The 18,935-nt window shown below is 41.5% G+C and overlaps 1 protein-coding gene across 1 annotated transcript; it reads left to right on the top strand.

Annotated features, from left to right (window-relative positions):
* Positions 1 to 1,346: 1,346 nt before the first annotated feature.
* On the top strand, positions 1,347 to 18,373 carry ACADL (acyl-CoA dehydrogenase long chain). The gene is made up of 11 exons (XM_086751306.1): positions 1,347 to 1,456; positions 3,657 to 3,818; positions 5,865 to 6,002; positions 6,464 to 6,628; positions 7,593 to 7,659; positions 8,989 to 9,153; positions 9,837 to 9,938; positions 11,192 to 11,305; positions 13,494 to 13,621; positions 15,748 to 15,834; positions 17,678 to 18,373. The coding sequence occupies exons 1-11, from the start codon at positions 1,383 to 1,385 to the stop codon at positions 17,769 to 17,771; spliced, it is 1,296 nt and encodes a 431-aa protein (XP_086607432.1). The 5' UTR covers positions 1,347 to 1,382; the 3' UTR covers positions 17,772 to 18,373.
* Positions 18,374 to 18,935: the final 562 nt, after the last annotated feature.

Raw genomic sequence — 18,935 nt, 5'->3', positions numbered from 1 at the left:
CAAGGCCAAGGTGCTGGGCTCACCCTGGAGCTTACGCCAGCCCAAGGGGGCCCTCCCTAGGAGGCTCTACCTGATGGGACCTCGTAGGCATGCCCAAATCTTACCTCTCGGCACCTAGATTTAGTAATGCCCACCAAACTCTTATTTCCTCTCAACTGCCTGTGCATAGTTCCCTCCTGCCTACTCTGATACAATACGAAATCAAACTACCGAATGAAAGAATAGTACAAGTTTTCAAGCTGCAACTGGTTTTGTAATGAGGATGCTTCTGGCTGTAAATACAGGCAACAGACAGCTCTCTGCATTGATAGTATGTCACACTGAAAGCACACATACCTTTGGAGAGGCAGGACTCCTTTCAGGCAGGCCCATCTATATGAATAGCTATTCCTGTAGTGCCATCTTCTGGCTTAGGGTGTGGGAATACCATAGCTGAAAATGGGACTGCTCAAAACAAAGATTTTTTTTTTTTTCCCTCTTAAAAAACATTACAACAGGTTTAGACTACGGATCAACATACAGAAATGCCCAAACCACAGAATTTTGAAAAATATATTTTGGGCCAATCTGCTTTGCACTTTGAGCTGTTACAATCTTGCTTTTCAGCTTCTGTTTTATTTCTCAACAAACATCAAGGCTCAAAATTCACTTTTTGCGTCCAATTTTTGTGCCATCTCACGACTCCAGAAGATAACACCTGAAGGCTCCCCAACACCATGTGGGAAGCGAGAAAAGCATATAAAATCCCATTGATGGAGACTGTATATAATTTTAACTCATTCATAGAATGGTTTGGGTTGGAAGGGACCTTAAAGTTTCAGCCCCCCTTCCACTAGCCCAGGTTGCTCAAAGCCCCATCCAGGGATGGGGCATCCACAGCTTCTCTGGGCAACCTGTTTGCCACCCTCACAGTAAAGAATTTTAACCCAAACCTCACCACAACGATGACTGGTAACATTTATTTCCTAATCAATTTGTATCCCTGGGTTTTGTTGGTAAAGAAAGCAGATAGGAGCTCCTTTCTCAATGAAAGACGCCCATTTACAGCTCAAAACTTTCCCCAACGGTTGATTCGGGGAAGGGTTTTCCATCGGGCCTGTGCCCTGTGCTGCAGGGCAACCGCAGGAGCCGAGGGGAGGAAGAGTAGAAACCCTTCCACCCGCCACACAGGGTGAGGAGAGGAGCCACGCTGAAGGAACCGAGAAGCTGCCACCAAACTACCCAGAAAGAAAAACAAAAATAGCAAATTAAGAATAACGTGACCAACCCACAGGCTTTACAACGCACCGCCGTCACAACGCGAGGATCGCACCGCCCCCGCCACCGGTTTTGATGGTGGCGCCGCCCCGCCTCGCTCCGCCCAGTTCCCGCCGCGGCACAAGATGGCGGCCCGGCTGCTGAGGGTGCGTGGGTTGTTGCGAGCCGTTGGTTGTCGGCATTTCTCTGCTGAGGCTAGGTGAGTGGGGCCGGCGTAGCGGGCATCGCTGGGGTGTGGGGGGGTTGAAGCGCGGGTGGGGAGGCGGCTGTGCCCTGGGCAGGGTGGGGGGTACCTGGGCGTCTGTGCTGGGGGGGCCCGTCGGGGCGCATCGTGAGGGTGGGCGTGCGCCCCGGCGCTTGGGCGCGCAAGGCGGGTGTGTGTGTTTGCTCATCCGCGTGGGAGTGGGTGCGTGCGTGTTGAGGGGGTTGCACATGCTGTGTGTACACCTATATATGCGCGTTCGTATGGGCGTATAGATGTGGTGGGTGTATGCACCTGTTACGTGTTTAGAGGGTTATGGATGTGTATGTGTGGCAGAAAGGTTACAGGCACAGGCGTGTGTGTCTATGTGTGCGTCTGTGCCCACATTGCAGGGGGCAGCTGGGGTCTGGGTGGGTGGCCGGTGCGCAGCAGGTTTGGGAGCCCCCCAGGCACCCTGGGCTGTGGCCTGAGCCCAGCAGGTTTGGGACCCCCCCCAAGCACCCTGGGCTATGGCCTGGGCCTGACAGATCTGGGAGCCTACTGAACAGCCTGTGCCCGCCAGGACTGGGAGCCTCTGCGTTTCCCTGTGACAGGGCCGACCTTTGCTCCACTTCCCATCTGCGCTCCGGGGACGCCGAGTCCCGTGGTGGCAGCAGGTGATGGGTCGGACGTGTCCTTGCCCTGGTGCCCCGGTCACCCGCGGGCCCGTGACAGCAGGATGCTTGGGGTTGGGCAAGGGGATTTTTAGGGTGCGGGAACATGGGAGCGTGCCCATGGCTCCTCTGACCTTCAGGTTGTGTCTCCTAGGGCTGTGGTTGGTGTGAGGGAGCAGCCCGGCCCTGCCCTGTCTGCTTTGTGGGCCGTGAGCTGCAGTTAAATGGAAGGATGGTCCTAAATAAAGCTCAATATAATCTTAAAACAGCTTTAAAAATAAAGTGGAGCTCTGGGGAGAGTCCCTGTGTGCCTAGCACGGGAAGCCTGTGTTTCAGGGTACAAATACTGAACAAGCAAGTTCTAGTAGCCCAATTCTTCCAAATATCATTAGAAATAAATAGAGTCTTTGTTTCAGGGGCGTTTAATCCTTTGCACCAGGAAGAATGTGAGTAACTTTATGTGGCAATAAGTAAAGACCTTCATCTTGGTAATGGAGTAAATAAGCGTAGGCTTGGCTCAGCTGAGCTCTGTGGGATTGCATAAAATTACTCTGCTCTGCTGGGAAGCTGGTGCTGAGGAACTGGGAGGAACAAAACAGTTTGAGAAAGGAACAGCGAATGCATTTTCCATGTAATATAGCTCAGCTCTGTATTTGTAATTTCTGATGTTTTGTGGCAATAAAATAAAAGCAGAAATACAAGAAGAGAATTTTCATTTCAGCCCTAAAGTAGTAGGTGGTCCTTGACATTCTAGACCACCCCCACAAAAGCTTTAAACTCTTCCTTGTTATTTTGTAGTTATACTTCCCTTGTGTGGTTTCAGCTACTGACATTTGCCACTGTTTTTGTTTTTATTTTTTCTTAAAGAAGCATTTTACTTTTACATATGTTTTTTTTTATCAGAATTTTTTGAGGATTAGTCTTCATGAACAACAAAAATACTGAAAGCTAGAAGGAATTAGTATTATTTTCAAGGTTAGAACTATGCAGGTATATTTGATAATGCAGAGTATAATATATCCCTCAGAGCGTGGAATTCCACGTTGTACTGGCTTTTATTTTGAGTGTGTGACAAGTGTAATGGATTTGCAGTTTTGGGACTTCTGAGGCTGTGTACAGAATGAAAAAAAACCAAAAACGCAAAACATTAAAAAGTTTACTTGTTCAAAAGGTTATGCCCTCAGTTTAAATTCAGCTGAATTGCATTTTGGAGCTTGTGTGGCATGGGGAGGAGGCACTGATGGTTTTTACGATTTCTGATGAGCAGAAACTTTTATCTTCTTATCTATGTATGTATTATTGTTTTCAATGTATTTAAAGTGTTATGGACAAACCAGTTTTGCTTTACTTCCTTTCACAGCCTAATGAAGACAGTGTACGTTAGGTCTTCGTATTTTTTTTTGTGAGTATCCTTTGGATCCACCAGTGTGCTAGACTTGGGATGTGAACTACGTTTAACAACAGAAATGTTTCTTTTTAAAAGAAAGGGTTATGTAAACGGAGGTGCCTGTGTCCTAACAGATGCTTTTACTTGTCTTTTTTAGTCCTCTGCAAACTGAGCAGCATGGCACAAAGCGCCCAGAACCATCTTCTGCTAGAAGTTTGATTGATATAGGCACTCGGAGGATCTTCTCATCAGAGCATGATATCTTCAGGGAGAGTGCCAGGAAGTTCTTTCAGGAAGAAGTGCTGCCTTTTCACGCGGAGTAAGATACTGCTTAAACACTGTGCTCTGCCAAATAATATGCATTTTCCTCCTAAAATGCTTTTTGCGACGCTACTCTTAATATGATGGGATAAAAAGCTTCATTTACAAGCTTTCTATTTAAAATTTACTCAGTTAGAACAAACCTGACAATGAAAGTCATACCTGAAAAAAAAAAAAAAAAAAAATCACACATAATCAACATTCACTGTGTTTTTTGAGCTCCAGTGTAGGCAATTTGGCATCCTTGTCTTAGGCCTATGAGCAGACAAATGCAGTTTGCAGAGTTGCAGGAAAAGTATCCCTGTTTGTAGGTATTAACTGACAGCAGTGTCTTGGGGGCAGAGTTAGTGAGACCATTCAGTTGCCGAGCTGTTGTACTGCTGTCATCCAAAAAGCATGGACATTGTGTCTAGGTTATGTTGCAGCAGGTTTTCTAAATACAGTGCACATAGGATGCTAAGCTGGTTTATATATTACCAAGAAACTTGCACAAAACATCTTTTTTGCTTCTGTGAAAGTATGTGTCATCTTCTGCACAGAGTAAAAGTGTTGTGCTTATGCTTGAGCTAGAGCTGGAGGATGTTTTTCACCCTTGTAGCTGTATCCAATCACATTATAGTTGGGGAAAGAAGTGAACTCGGAACATATTTTTGAACAGAAAGTGTTAAGCTGTAGTAGTGTCTTAGGCAATTTTTATTTTACTTGAAAAACTTTCCTGTGAAAACACTGGAGGGTAGTGAAGGGCTTATTCTTAAATCATGCTGCTGGATGAGTTTCTTGATGTAGCTCACAGTGTGTATCCACAAACAGTTGAGATGGCACAATTGAGTGGGTGGAGTGTTGTGGCTCTGGGGCAGAAACCAACAGCAGGAGGCTGGAGAGACTGGAACAAGTTGGACTTGTGTTCTTGCATCACTTCAGCGACCTATGAACCATTCTGTCCTCACACCTTTCAAGTAAACAGGGAGGCTTCAGCCTAGTATGTTAAATAGGCTGGGCTGATGTGAAGGGACAAGTGTGGCACCAGAAATGTGGTTGTGGATTACTGTAAGGAGGAGAAGCTTTGGTGATGGGGGAAGTAAAGACAGAAATGGCCATGAAAGTGGCGGGGGGGGGGGGAGCAAAGATGATCACAAGAGAGATTTAAGATTTCCAGTGCAGGAGTGAAAGCTCTGAGAATGAGCTTAAGTATGCAGGATAAGATACTTATTAACTGTGGCGTAAGTGTGGTGGTAGAGCTCTGCTGCACACAGGTGTGTCAGAGGAGTTTCTCTGATATAATGTCTACCATATAATTTTAAAACGGTAGGGTTTTTGTGCTCTGCCATTAATGGCCATCTAACTCTCTATTGATTTGTCAGACTCCATAAAGGCGCACTATTTTTCCAGGAACAAGTGATTCCTGTGGTGTTAAATCCTGCAAACTGTCAGCAGATTAACCTCAACTATCTTTTTACAAACTTCAAACCAGCTTAAAGCAGTAAGTTACCAAGGTACAGTATGGACTTGTAATAAGTGCACAGGGACTAGTTGTTATATAAAAGCTAGTAACATGTTAACACTGTGTTCTTATAAAGCAGTTCTTACTGACAAAGTTGAAGTCTTTCACAGAAGATACTGATGTGATGTATTCGTTTTGTACATAGGGAAAATAGAATGTCAGGAAGATGAAGACCTGCTTATAATTATCCAGATGGTTGGGGCTAAATCTCCTGAATCCTGGTGTGGTACTCAGACCAACAGGCAGTGCTGTCTTTCATAACAAGGCTCAAGGAGATGTCAGGTTATGTGTTGGAAGCAGGAATTCAGACTTGTTATGCATTTGGTGCCCCTGTAATGCCAGTAGCTTCTGTGAACCTGAAGAACATAAAACCTATAATCAAGCCACTGCTTCTTGGCTGGCAAATGCAGTTGTCTGTGTACCCTACACATTGTTGGGGAGACTGAAATTCTCTTCCTATGCAGGTGCTCTAGTGTGAAGCAGCAGCCACGACAAATAAACAGTAGGATTGAATGTGTGACTGTTCTTGTGTTCATTGTGCAGATGGGAGAAGGATGGCCAGGTGAGCAGAGAGCTCTGGGAAAAGGCTGGACAGCAGGGTTTGCTGGGTGTTGCTATCGCTGAAAAACATGGAGGCATTGGAGCGGATATTCTCTCTTCAGCTGTGGTCTGGGAGGAGCAGTAAGTACTAGACGCTTTGGGAAGAACTTCAATGATGTTATCAAGAGACTGTGTTTTTCCATAAGATGTCTTCATTGTGGAATATGTTTGCTTACAGAAAGTGGTGTTTTCCTTCTCATGGAAAGGATAGTTTGGACATACATAAATCCCTCCTGTTTTAAGTATTCTTGATAATTATTTAAGTAACAAATGTCATTATGTTCCACTGTTAGGACTTTGTGACTGGGAGAAGCATTTTAGTTAGTCTAGTAGGTTAGAGATTCATTTGCTGTGAAAATACATTGTATAAATAACAGTACAAGTGCCACAAGCTCAGATTGTGTCTGAGACATCTGTGGGGTGGGGCTTTCTTCATTGTTGGGTCTGTTTATAACTGTGTAAAGCTCAATGTTTAAATCTTTGTAGTACTTCTGTTTGAACCCTTTTATTTTTTTTTTTTTTTTTTTTCTCCTCTCCCCGAGGATGTACGTTAACTGTACTGGCCCAGGATTCAGCCTTCATTCGGATATAGTCATGCCCTACATTGCAAACTATGGCTCTGAAGAACAGATTAAACGCTTTATCCCTGAAATGATTGCAGGAAAGTGTATCGGAGCTATCGCCATGACAGAACCCGGGGCTGGCAGGTAAGCTGAGTACTAAAACAATGGCCTTAAATCAGTAGGCAGCACCTAATGTTCTCAGTAAAAAAATTCCTGACGCTCCTGGTTACATGGTCGTCTTAGTGACTAAACATCATCCTAGATTAGGTAGTACCTCAAAAATAGCAGTTACTTACAGATTACTCTATCACAGCTTTGTCATTTCAAGATACTTGCTCAGAAATCATTTCAGTATCTTCCCATGTGGGCAAATATGCTTTGTAATTGCTTTTATGGTCCAAGTTTATAGTTACTGACTTTGTTGTCACGTGAACATGCTTTTAATATGAAACGTAGTCAGGAGAAAATTGTGTACCTTGGTAAAGAGACCTTGACTTTGCTATTAGCTTTTGTTGTGGAACAGAGCACCTTATTTTCTTTCCTCTGAATCCTTTGAAACAGGGAAATGTCCCTCCTTGCCCATCATTATTGAAGGGCAGACAGCACATGTTTGGAGTAGACACAGCTGATCTGGCCAGTTTTCAAAACAGAGAGGGACAGGTGAGGAGCAAAACCTTTTGCTGTCATGCTTCTACAGAGGGTAGATGTTGCCACTGGCATTTTACAGAGTGTCCTTGTTAGGGCTGAGTATGCTTAGAGGATGTGGTTTTGTCTGGTGTTTGTCATCTAAGGCGTGTTGATGTAAGGGGATGCTGACTCGTTGGTGTCAGTGCTTATATTACATCCCCTTCCACAATCAGTCTCATTAAAATGAGACCTCATCCTCTTGTACAATTGCACAGATTTTCATCCCTTGCTACAGCATGCTTGTGGTTTCTGTTATACTCTCAGCTTTTTCCATCATGTTTCATTATCCTTGTATGCCATTTTCACTGAGCCTGTGCCTGGCTGGTATAAAATCTACCTTATTTTATACTGGGTAGAATTCAAGATACAAATTGCAGCTTCTGGTATGGTTTCTTGAAGGACCTTTTGAATTTTGTTTCAGTGACTTGCAGGGAATACGAACATATGCAAAAAAGGATGGAAGTGACTGGATTCTTAATGGGAGTAAGGTAAGTGAACAGGCGTGTATACAGCTTGTAGGCTTTGGGGACTGAATGCATTTAGACAGTGAAGGATGTACATAACTTACTATCTCCTCCCGGACATTTAACTTTTTTTTTGGTAGGTTATGTTGTGGGGTTTTGGTGTCCGTCCCCCCCCGCCCCCGTTCCTTTTTTTAATAGGACTTGAGATATTTCTGTTGCTGGCAATTTTATGGAACGATTTATGGAAGGACTTGAGTAGGTTCTTTTTGTAGCTTTCAAATAATGCTATCAAAAGGCCTATTTTCCCTTAAACTGGGAAGAAGAGGAAGGAGAAAAGAGTGTCCTGCGTAGTGTAAGCAGGACCAGGGCTGTTTTTCAGTACTGAGGTTGAACAACAAAATATATATACTACCACTGTGAAATCATCTGTGGCCTGAGTAAAAACTTGTATTGCCACGACACAAACTGTGGAATCTTTATTCAGGAGCCTGCTGGTCATGTCAGGAGAAAAAACCCAACTGCATCAGGTGCTCTTTGTTTAGTGTTGAGCTTGTTGCAAAACTGGCAGTATTCTTCTTTTGTTGCCATAATAAAAAAGCAAGAAGGCAGAAGTAAAGTGTTCAAATGAAAGTGTGGATTCAGCAGGGTTGTGTGTGTTTTTTGGGTTTGGTTTTTGGTTTTTTTGTTTGTGTTTTTTTTTTTTTTTAAGCTAAGAACTGTCTTAATCTTCTTTCTCCCCACCTTCTTTTGTGCTCCTGCTGATAACATGGTACTGATAGAGACTTCTGGCCTTAGCATAATTTAAAGTGGTGAGAATGTGTGCAAGCAAATATGTACGTACAGGTGTTTAAAAGGATACTTGCTCGTGCTGCACAGTTGAAGCCAAGCAGGACAGATAGCTCGTTTCCTTTGCTGGAGTTAAGATGGATCGCTTTGGCAGGTTCATGCGTTATTTTAACAAGATTATAGTAAGCAGTTGTGACAAGAAGCCATTGACAGTTTTGCATATTTTATCTTGCTAAGTTAATTTCTAGAAAATAAGCTTCTGTGTTCATTTGATATCTACATTTGATACCGTAATCCTCTTTATGACGGGACAGACGAAAGAAACTGATCTGTTTGTTCTTTAACTTCACACTTCTGACCCACACAATACTTCTCAAAACTAATTCCTACTTTAATAGACCTTGTTAAGAAAGATTAAAGCTTAAAGTTCTTCTGAACACTTAAACCTTGCCTTTCAGTTAACCTGTGAAAGTGTCAATGCAATTTTTCTTTCTGCTGTTTGATGATCTTTTCTAACTTCTATCCACCTAGCTCGTTGCTTTATTCCAAGTTGCATTTTTTTTATAGGTATTCATCACTAATGGCTGGATGAGCGATGTAGTGATTGTAGTTGCAGTTACAAACCGTGAGGCCCGATCTCCTGCTCATGGGATCAGCCTTTTTCTGGTGGAAAATGGAACAAAAGGTTTCATCAAAGGACGCAAGCTGCACAAAATTGGCCTGAAAGCTCAAGTGAGTTAATGCAGCCCCTAACATATAATAGACTTGGAGGAAGTCTAAAACCACTTAATGCCTGGCATTGGTTAAATGAATATAAAATGGAACTGTGGTGCTGTTCTAGTTATTAGGCTCTAGAGCATAAATGATATACATGCAGAGTATGTATGCTGAATTTGCCTTTGGAAGTCTGAAGCATGTGATGTGCAAGGAGAGGTTGAGAAAGTTGGATTTGTTTGCTCTGAAGCCTGAAAGAGAGGATCTCATTGGTGTCTTTAGTTACACAATGGTTGGCTGTAGAGATGGCGGAGCCAGATTCTTCTTAGGGGATCACAGTGAAAGGGAGAGTGGCAAGGGACACAAGTTATAGTAAGGAAAATTCTAAGTAGGTATTAAGGAAAAAAAAAATTCACCATGAAAGTGATCAGATACTGGAACAGAGGCATAGAGAGATTGTGGAGCCTTCATCTTTGGAGCTTTGGAAAGCGTAAGTGGTCAAGGCCCTCAACTGCTTGCTTTCCTGGAGCTGCTTTGAGCAGGAGATAAACTAGACGACCTCTGAAGGACCCTTCCAAGCTAAGTGATTCTATGATTTCAAGTTAGTGTACAATAGCAAGAAAAAAAAAACAGGGCAAAAGAAGTGGAATGAAGAGAGGAGAATGTCAGGCTATAAACTGTTGCATTTAAAATCCTCCTAGGACACAGCAGAGCTGTTTTTCGAAGATGTTCGGTTGCCAGCCAGTGCCTTGCTTGGAAAAGAGAACAAAGGTTTCTATTATCTAATGGCAGAGCTCCCTCAGGTAAGAACATCGTGAGTGTTTGCTGTCTGTAGGAAAAACATAGACAAAAATTGTGTCATTGCAAGAACCTGCCTTGGTCTTTAAAATCATGTGTTATGGGGAGCCACCTTGGGCTCAGAATCGGGATGCCTGTAAGCAACACTGTGTTGATACTGCTGCCTTTTAACTGAAGTACATTTTCTAGTGCTGAAAGTGTAACTCTTTGGGCATTGGTAAAAATGTTGGTATCCCACCAGCTCAAAGCCAGATCTCTTAATCAACAAACCAGCTATTGAAGAACCTGAGCTTAGGGTACTGTATTTAAAAGAACATACCACAGTTTTCTTCTGTATTTCTAGCATGGAACCACCTTGCTTAGTAAATTAAATATAGCTTGGAGGTCTCTGATGCATTAGGCATTCTCTTTAAAGAAACAAGCAAGCACTGCTGTTCTAGTTCTTCCACCAGTATAAATATATTAAAGGTATAAGGAGCTCTTTCTTTGTCTGTGTAGCAAAGTAAAGAAATTGTTCAGTTGCAAAAATATCTTGCTAGTGGAAATAACAGTTTATGACTTTTACAAAGTTTTTTAATTACTTGGGAGGACAAAGAGGCAATGTGGTTTTTCAAAATGTGACTGTGCTTTGTCAAAACTATGACTTTGTATTTGCCTCATCTGGTAGGGATCATGTTTATTTAATTTTATGCTGTGAGTAAATATGAAACCTGATCAAAGGAGATCTTTTACTGCTTTAAAGAAAGAAATGCACTCATGAACAGGTTCAACATGATGCATCAGATGTTTTCAATGGTGCTAGAAGTAATTGTTCTATACTTAGTTTCTGGCTTTCAACGTGTATGAGAAAGGAAGAAACAGCCAGGGTTTTTTGTGGATTTTGTTTTTCTAGAGATGTCCTACTGAAATTGTTAAATACAGTTGTTTAAACTGAGCAATGAAAACCAATAACTGAATCAGAATTCAGTGTGAGTTTTTCAGTCGGCAAGCATCCTGTGGTTGATCTGTAGCTATTATTTTTGTTGAGTCATTGTTGTGATAAAATGTCCCAGAAAAGACTTAAAAGTGAGCTTCGGGCAGCAAAGCATGTGTCCCAGTCATTAATTTCAGTAATACAGTGTGTCTGGTTTGATACTCAGTGTGACTTCTGCCCCACTCCCTTAATGAACAACGCTGAACATCTGTGTCCCAGTTGCACATTTGATACAGAGAAATGCAGGACTAATTCAACTGGATTCTGTAACTTGTGTTTCCAAAGGAAAGACTGCTAATTGCTGATATGGCTCTTGCTGGCTGTGAATTCATGTTTGAAGAAACAAGGAATTACGTGAAGCAAAGAAAAGCTTTTGGGAAGACAATTGCACACTTGCAGGTGAGTTTGAACCGAGAGACTTGTGTACAGATTCCAGCGTGCATTTGCTTTATGTCTGTGTACATGAAACAGTGAGCAAATGAAAATCACTGGGCTGTTTTCAAAGGAATATTTGCACAGATTTCACTGTTGGGCTGCGGCTGTTGTTAGCGTCCACGCTCATCGGTCGTTTTTAAAAAATGAAAATAACTTTAAAAGCCAACACCACAGAAGCCTTAATGTTTGTATTTTACGATTCAGTTAGATACCTCCCAGCAGTGCTGCTTTTAGAAGTGAAATATGCAGGCAGAAACTATGCTGTCTTTTTGCTGCTGATAGAGAAGAATTACTTGGGTGCTCTTAGGCTTGCATTTTACTGTCGGAGGCCCTAATCACAGAGTCTGTTACACCTGCACGTATTGCTGTATCTGCCTGGAATCCTACAGACTGCAGAAGAGCTTGGTGCATGTGCAGGTACTGCATTCCTCTATGCATAATGCACTGAATTAAAATGAACTTTGAGGGTGATGCTGGTGGGGGCTCCCACGCAGTGACCTTGCTGCCTGAATGCCTGCAGAGGTTTTTGTATTTGACTGTATGGGTATTGTAATGAAATTCCTCAGCTACTAGCTAGCTGGGGGTTTAAGTGACTGCGTATAAAACTGTTGGGTCGTTCTCTGTGAGCATACCTCACTCCTGACAGTGATAGTTAATTGTGTTTTGAGATGTTTATGCCTACGCTCTTTAGTTGTAGTCATAAAACAGATGTTGCTTTCCGCAGTATAGTGATGGTACAATTTTCTTGAAAACCACATTAGCTGTTAGGGCTGAAGCAAACCAAGCTCCTGCATGTTTAGTTTATAGGATAAAAGTGACTCATATTGGTTAGAGAATGTTAAGAATGTTAGCCGCCTTTTTTTAAAAAAAAATATGTCATTTTGAAATAATAATTTTAAAAGTCCATTTCAAAGTCTTGAGACTTCCTTTGTCAAAATCAAATCTTTAGTTGTTGTGAATAGCAGCAGAATCGGGCCCTTTAGAGGGTGGAATGCTAGATATCTTTCAGGAAATTATGATCTTCATCTGTTTTTAAAGCTAACATTCAGAAATCCATAATTCCATAGAGAATTTAGTGTGTGCAGCTTTAACAAAATAAATCCATTTTAACTTTTTTCATGCAGGTGAAGGATGTTTCCTAATTGTAGTAGTTCACTATGCAGACTGCCAAAAATTTTTTTTTTTTTTAGGCTAACCCACTGCCAATGACCAAGTGGCCACTAAACTTGATAAAGTACACTTTTGCCAAAAGAATCCCTTCTTGCATATGTTTTCAGTTTCCTTTTTGTTGCTGATGACTGGAATGTGCATATAATGAAAAATCCTTTCTTGTTACAGCTCTGACTTGCCTAATTCATTTAGTCATACTGCAGTGCAATGTTTGAAATCAAGTATTTTCTTTGTAATAATAGCAGACTGGTCAATTATATTTATTATCAAGGGAAGCAAGAAGACTAAGCATATACAATTTTAGAACTGTGATACCAGAAAATACTTTTGTTTACTGGATGGTGTTTTCATCCCCTCCCTACTAGAATTACAAGACGAGAGTTCAATGCTTGCCTGGTCTGGTTTTACGTAACCTTAGCAATGCATTTTACTTTTTCTATCAAGAAACTTTTCCAATGTGACCAAAACTTGGTGTTAGAAAACTTTCTGATAATTAGTCTGAAATTTCCTTTGGTTTTGCTTTATCTCTTTGCATATGACTTAAACTCTGAAGAACTGAATACACAGAAAAATGTGTCCAATAGATGATGAAATGTTATTAATAACTGGGGAAGTTAGTGGCTCTACAGAGTGAAAGGACATTCCCCCACAAGAGGGAGCTGAGAGTGACAGAGCACCCAGTGCTTTCTAGTCTGCTCTCCAGGAATTTATCACTTCAGGCTCTTAGGGTTTTTCTCTTAAGGTCATGTTTTTAGTTGTTTTGAGAAGTAAAGGGCAGTAATATTCTGTAATGAGATTGGTAGAGATAAAATTGTGTGGAAAGTAAGTTGTCTTCCAGTGTACAGAGCCAAAGTTGTTTGAAATGGTGATTTCTAACAGAAATTTAAAAAAATGCTCCATTTTCAACTTCAGGTATCACTTAAAAACTGTTCTATTTCTACTCTTTCTTTTCTCTGCCTCCTTTGTCCACTTCCAAAATAAGACGGTACAGCACAAGTTGGCAGAAATGAAAACACAGATTTGTGTGGGCCGAGCTTTTATGGACAACTGTTTGCAGCTGCATGCGGATAAACGTCTAGACTCCTCTACGGCTTCTATGGCAAAGTATTGGTATGTGGTTAAAGTAATTTGGCAGTGTTACTTGCCTGATCTTGACAGGAGTCCAAATGATACAAACACTTAACTGTTCAGATCTAATGAAAAGATAAAATTACTGTCTGATTAATTATAACACTGTCAGCTCCTAATAGAGACCATTGGCTTTAACTTTAATCATGCAGTCTACAAAAATCTTAGTTGCATTGAAAACCAGTGTTGGTTAAACAGATCAATTTCAAAATAATAGCATGGTTTACAAATAGGCTTCCATTAATAACAATATCAGGACTCAGCTTTAGCTTCAAGTAAAAGTGAGTATTGGTATTTAGACAAACATTTATATCTTACTGTAGCAAATAGCTGTTGGGTGTGGTTTTGGTTTTGTGTGGTTGGTTTTTTTAGTGGGAGGGGGAGTGCTTGCTTTTTTGAAGCTCATATGATACTTTTTAGTTAATGTTACTTGGCAATAGCTGTTTGCACCAGCTAGTTTTTGAAGCTATCTGGTTTTGGGAAGAAATAGTTGGCTACAGCTATTGCTGTAACTGAGACTAAACATTGCTTTCCTTTATTGGCCAGCACTGCTCATCCCTCTCCCCATACCTGGTTGTGTTATCTTTTAACTTGGGTTTAACCAGAGAAAGCTGAATGAGTAGAAACACCTCAGTGGCACATTAATTTGGATAGTTTTATTTTGCTTGCAAAGATGTGAGAAGAAATCGCATCAGACATGAACAAATAATTTCATGGAAGATGCACAGGTTTAAAGATTCTAGACTTTTGAAAATAAGTGTAGAGAAAATGAGTAGAGAATACTAAGGGAATCCAGAGATAATATTTACAATGAAAGGAAGGATTTTGATTGAGTACTATTCCTGGCACTGGTTACCTAGAAGTACCAGGTACATAAGCAGAGGCATTCAGTTTTGAGGAGGAGGAAACAACTAGTGCCAGCTCAGAGGTAGACTTACTTCCTCAACAAATTTTCCAAAGTGAGGCATTTGAAACTCCCCTACCCTCTCAAATGTTAGTGCCACACTTTGTGGATTTCCCCTTTCCTAATAGAGTTCTTGTGGCTCTTCCATAAAGCTCCCTTACATGCCTAGAAAGTGCTTGAATGTAGAATTTATTCCCTGCTGTTTCAAGAGACTATCTCCAGTTAGTTTTGCTTCAGACCTCTTGTCCAGTAAATGACTTGAGTTGAGCTTTGAAGAATTTTAAAACTTAATTAGTACTTCTTTTTACTGATATCTGCTGAAAGGTCTGTAGGTCTTACTTTTGTGGTGACAGGTTATAGCTAAATTAATTTTAAAATATATTTAGGAAAGACGGTTGTCGCACTGTTGCATATTTAAAGCTGGTATAATGAACTAAGGATTTGACTGGACAGGGTGTGGGGATGCTTACTTTTTTCCATGAAAAGCAATTGACTTGAATCATCATTTTCTTTACTTCCGTTGCCACTTTGAAAGCTGTATGTTTAGAAGGTGGTTTTCATGTTTTTCACCTTTAGCTTGAACTTCCAGTGCAGTTAAGATCCTATGGTTTATTTAATCTAATTTTCATGGAGTGTTTGAAATAACATCAAGTATGTCGTTTTCCAAAAGCTGAGATACAGGAAATCAATAGTAAATAGTGTGTTATCTGTCAACTATAAAAATCTATTGAGGAAAATACATTATCCCCAGGTGATGGTTATATTCAAAGAGCATCCTGGTGTGTTGCTAGTGGCAAGAGGGAGGGAGAAGCCTGTGATGCTGTTAATGTTTATGATACAACTGGGAGATTTGATAAGAAAAGACTGTATCGACCTGCTTTACAAAAGAAATCTCTTGGCCTGTGGGAAAGGTAAACAAACTTGTCTGTTTTGAAAACTTTCCTTCTCTGAAAGCTCTTCCATGAGGAGAATAAATCTTAAATACTCTTCTCTTTAATGTATTAATTTCTTAACAATCATGCAGGAAGAAAAAAAAGTCCGTACAGAAGATAAAGTATTTTAATGACCACCACTTAAGATCAGTTAAATGGAGTAGAAAGTTTGGTTCTATTTTTTTTTTGTCTTGCTAACTTATCTGTATCTCTAGTAATGTTTCACAGCATAACATTCTTCTAAAAAACAATTCTATTTTTGACCGTTTAAGGTGTTCTGATCTCCAAAACAGCATAGCTACTCAGTGTGTGCAGCTCCACGGAGGATGGGGGTACATGTGGGAGTATCCAATTGCAAAGTAAGTATAACATTTCAGACTTGAATGATGAAAGATTACCAGCAAAGTAAAAGGAGGCACTTCCTTTACATCTTCTTGTCAGTTGTTTTGTGTTAGTACTGATTTACTGTTCCTTTTCCCATCATGTTTATTGCAAGGCAATCCACTCGACAGATGTCTGCAGGAAGGCTTTGTTTTGGTACTCCAAATAATTCAAAAGCCGTTGAGCGATTATTACCTATTTTTCACAAAATAGAAGGTTTTTTTCCTAGAAGAAAATGTCGATTGAAAAAGCGAAGAAGCAATGTAAAAATAAAAATGAGAGCAGCCAGTTTGTATGTTTTTCCTTCATATGTATGCATTTAAATTCAGATAAGAAAGCATGTTGGTCAGTCTAAATCTTGTGTAATACCACAAAATAACTATTGCCTCATCAAGAGCATGACTGGCTACATTCAGCATTTTACACCTTGCCAAATGAAGAAGCTAAGATTTATACGTAGAGAGGAATTCACCATTCTTTTTTTTTTTTAACTTTATGAATTTAGGGGCATGTATGGAGTTTTTTAATATTTCCTTGTATATTATCTGTGACGATTTGTTTCTTTTTGTGGACATGTCCTTTGCCATGCTAATATAAGCAGAGCTTTTGGTCTTTTTTTTTTTTTTTTTAAGAAGAGGGGGTAATCTGGCAATAGAAATAGCAAAACCAGGATTGCTGTGCAGTTGTTACAAGCAGGTATCTTAAACTAATTTTTTTAACTGACTAGGTTTAGGGTTTGTTTTTTTTTTTTTTATCCTAAATACATTAATAGTATGAAACATTGCTTAAAAATAACTGTTTCCTGCCTGTTTTTTTAATGAGTACAACTGTTGAGTGTTCTGCACCCTATCTTCCTAAATAGAAAGGCCAGCAAGCCCCGTTTGTAGTGTCCTCGAATGCTTGCTTGTCTGCGTGGGCAGTAGTTGTCCATACGGGGTTTTATTATCCCTGTGGTTCAGCAACATGAGTGTTTCCAGAGAATGCTGCATTGCTCCTGGGCTGCTCTCTGTATAATGGAGCAGAATTAAGATGGAAAAGCACACTGTCATCGTCCTGTGTGCTGTCACCAGCTGTGTGTGTACTGGGGCCGGTTCCAGCCGGGGATGGAAATGGTTTGGCTGTATGTAGTTTTCAGCTGCTGGCCCAAATGGAGCTGGTGTCAGAAGAAGGCTGTAGCCAGCTGATATGAAACCAGTTGGCACTTTCTTTTCCTCTCAAAGTGTCTGAGTCCCACCTCAAAGAAAGAACTGACAGCACTGTTAGCAGTCCTCTTGACAGGATCAGACAGGCCAGGGCATTAGAGCAGATTACAGCGATAATTATCAGTTTGGCTCTGCAGGAGTTTGTTTTTTTTTTCACAACAACAAGGCACCTGGGTCTTGCAGTTCATGCAGGCGTGCGCTTCTGCAGGATGTGTGTGGTGGGTGGATGGGGGCTTTTGTGTCTGGAGTTGAGTTAATGCTCCGGTGATGTTAGGAAAGGAGGGAACAAGAACTGGGGAGGAGGGGGGAAGTGGTCAAAGTCTGGTTTTATAGAGCTTTACATTATTTTTGTTTAATTAGGGAGGGTAGTGGAGAATTTACAATATAAACAAAAACTGGGAAAGAGATACTGACCAAATGCCTAGCTTGGTACTGTACCTTGGAAAGTTTAAATATTTTACATGGCTGAAGCCTCTTTCAAAATGCAAACCTCTTTAAAAATGGGAACAGCATACTTTGAAAAGAGGGATCTTCAAAGATAAAACTTGATATCTTTTGTTTGTATCTCCATCCTGAGGAATTGTTTTTGATCTTTCCTTTTGTTTGTTTTTCTCCTCAGAGCTTTTGTGGATGCCCGCGTTCAGCCAATCTATGGTGGTACCAATGAAATAATGAAAGAGCTTATTGCGAGAGACATTGTCAGTGACAAGTAGAGCAGATGCTTACTACTTTGGAGAGTCTTCCAGAATCCTTTTATGTTAATAAAATCAGACATCAGAGTGTAAGTAAAATGTGATGTATAGTATTCTTTTAAGGAAGTGACACTATTTAAAAAAAAAAGTTAGTAACACCAGTGTACTTATATACAGGATATCTAATATTTAATGAACTTTTGATTTGAATATCTTTGGACAACACAGAGCAGTTCTCAGGGTTCCAAAAGTTCTGATAGTGAAAGGCAATTCTTGTGTCTAGAAGATTGAGTAGCTCTGTCTTTCACACTTGATACCATTATATTGACTCCAACCTTTACTTTTCAGAGTCAAATCTCCTCTCCAGAGAAGCCACATTCTTAACCAATAAGCAAAAGTTAAATGTCAATATAACTTTGAATTTGTATTTCCCCTTGACGAGTATCGCTGTGTCAAAGTAGAAATTGAAACTTTTGCTACCCTTGCTGTACACCTGCTTACTGTGCCACAGCCGCCTGCTATGGCACGGCTGACCTCTATGTTTACATATAACCCAGAATGCCTTATTTTAATTACTTTGTTCAGATAAAATATATAATAAAGTATTACTATGCAAACCCAGATGCTTTCTCTGTGCCTCTATTCACCTCCGGGCTTTGAGGGGCAGTTTTGATGAAGGGAACATGATGCTGGTGGATATTTTTAAGTATTTTCAAGTTTATTAACCCTAATTAAAAATGCTAAAAAAGATTTTTGGGGTCTTATAAAATAATTTCTGCACAGTGGAAGTTGTCGCCCCGCAGGGAGCAGCGCTGTCCGGGCCCCTCGCACCGTTTCCCGCCCCGGCCGGGGCTGGGGGACGCTGCGCCCCGCAGAGGCGGGAGGGCCGTCCCGCCGTCAGGCGCCCCCGCCAATGGCGGGCGGGCGGCCGAGCCCCGCCTCCGGGCGCGGCGCATTGGTCACGCTCCTCCCCTGAGCGGTGCGGCCCGAGGCCCCGCCCCGGCCGCCGAGCTGCGGTTTAGCTGGGCGCGGACTCTTCAACAGCGGCAGTGGGAGCCGCGCCGCGCGGGCTGGAGGCGGTAGCGCCGCTGCGGAGAAGCCGGCGGGCGGAGGCAAGAGCGGGGCAGCCGGCGGGCGGGTGCCGAGGCCACCGCTGCGAGGCAGCGGGGAGCGGTGGGCTGGGGT

Source organism: Chlamydotis macqueenii, chromosome 6, assembly GCF_036417535.1.
Source record: "Chlamydotis macqueenii isolate bChlMac1 chromosome 6, bChlMac1.mat, whole genome shotgun sequence".
In the NCBI taxonomy this organism is placed as follows: domain Eukaryota; kingdom Metazoa; phylum Chordata; class Aves; order Otidiformes; family Otididae; genus Chlamydotis; species Chlamydotis macqueenii.
Note: the sequence above shows the minus strand (reverse complement) of the source record. Positions and strands in the feature narration are given on the sequence as shown.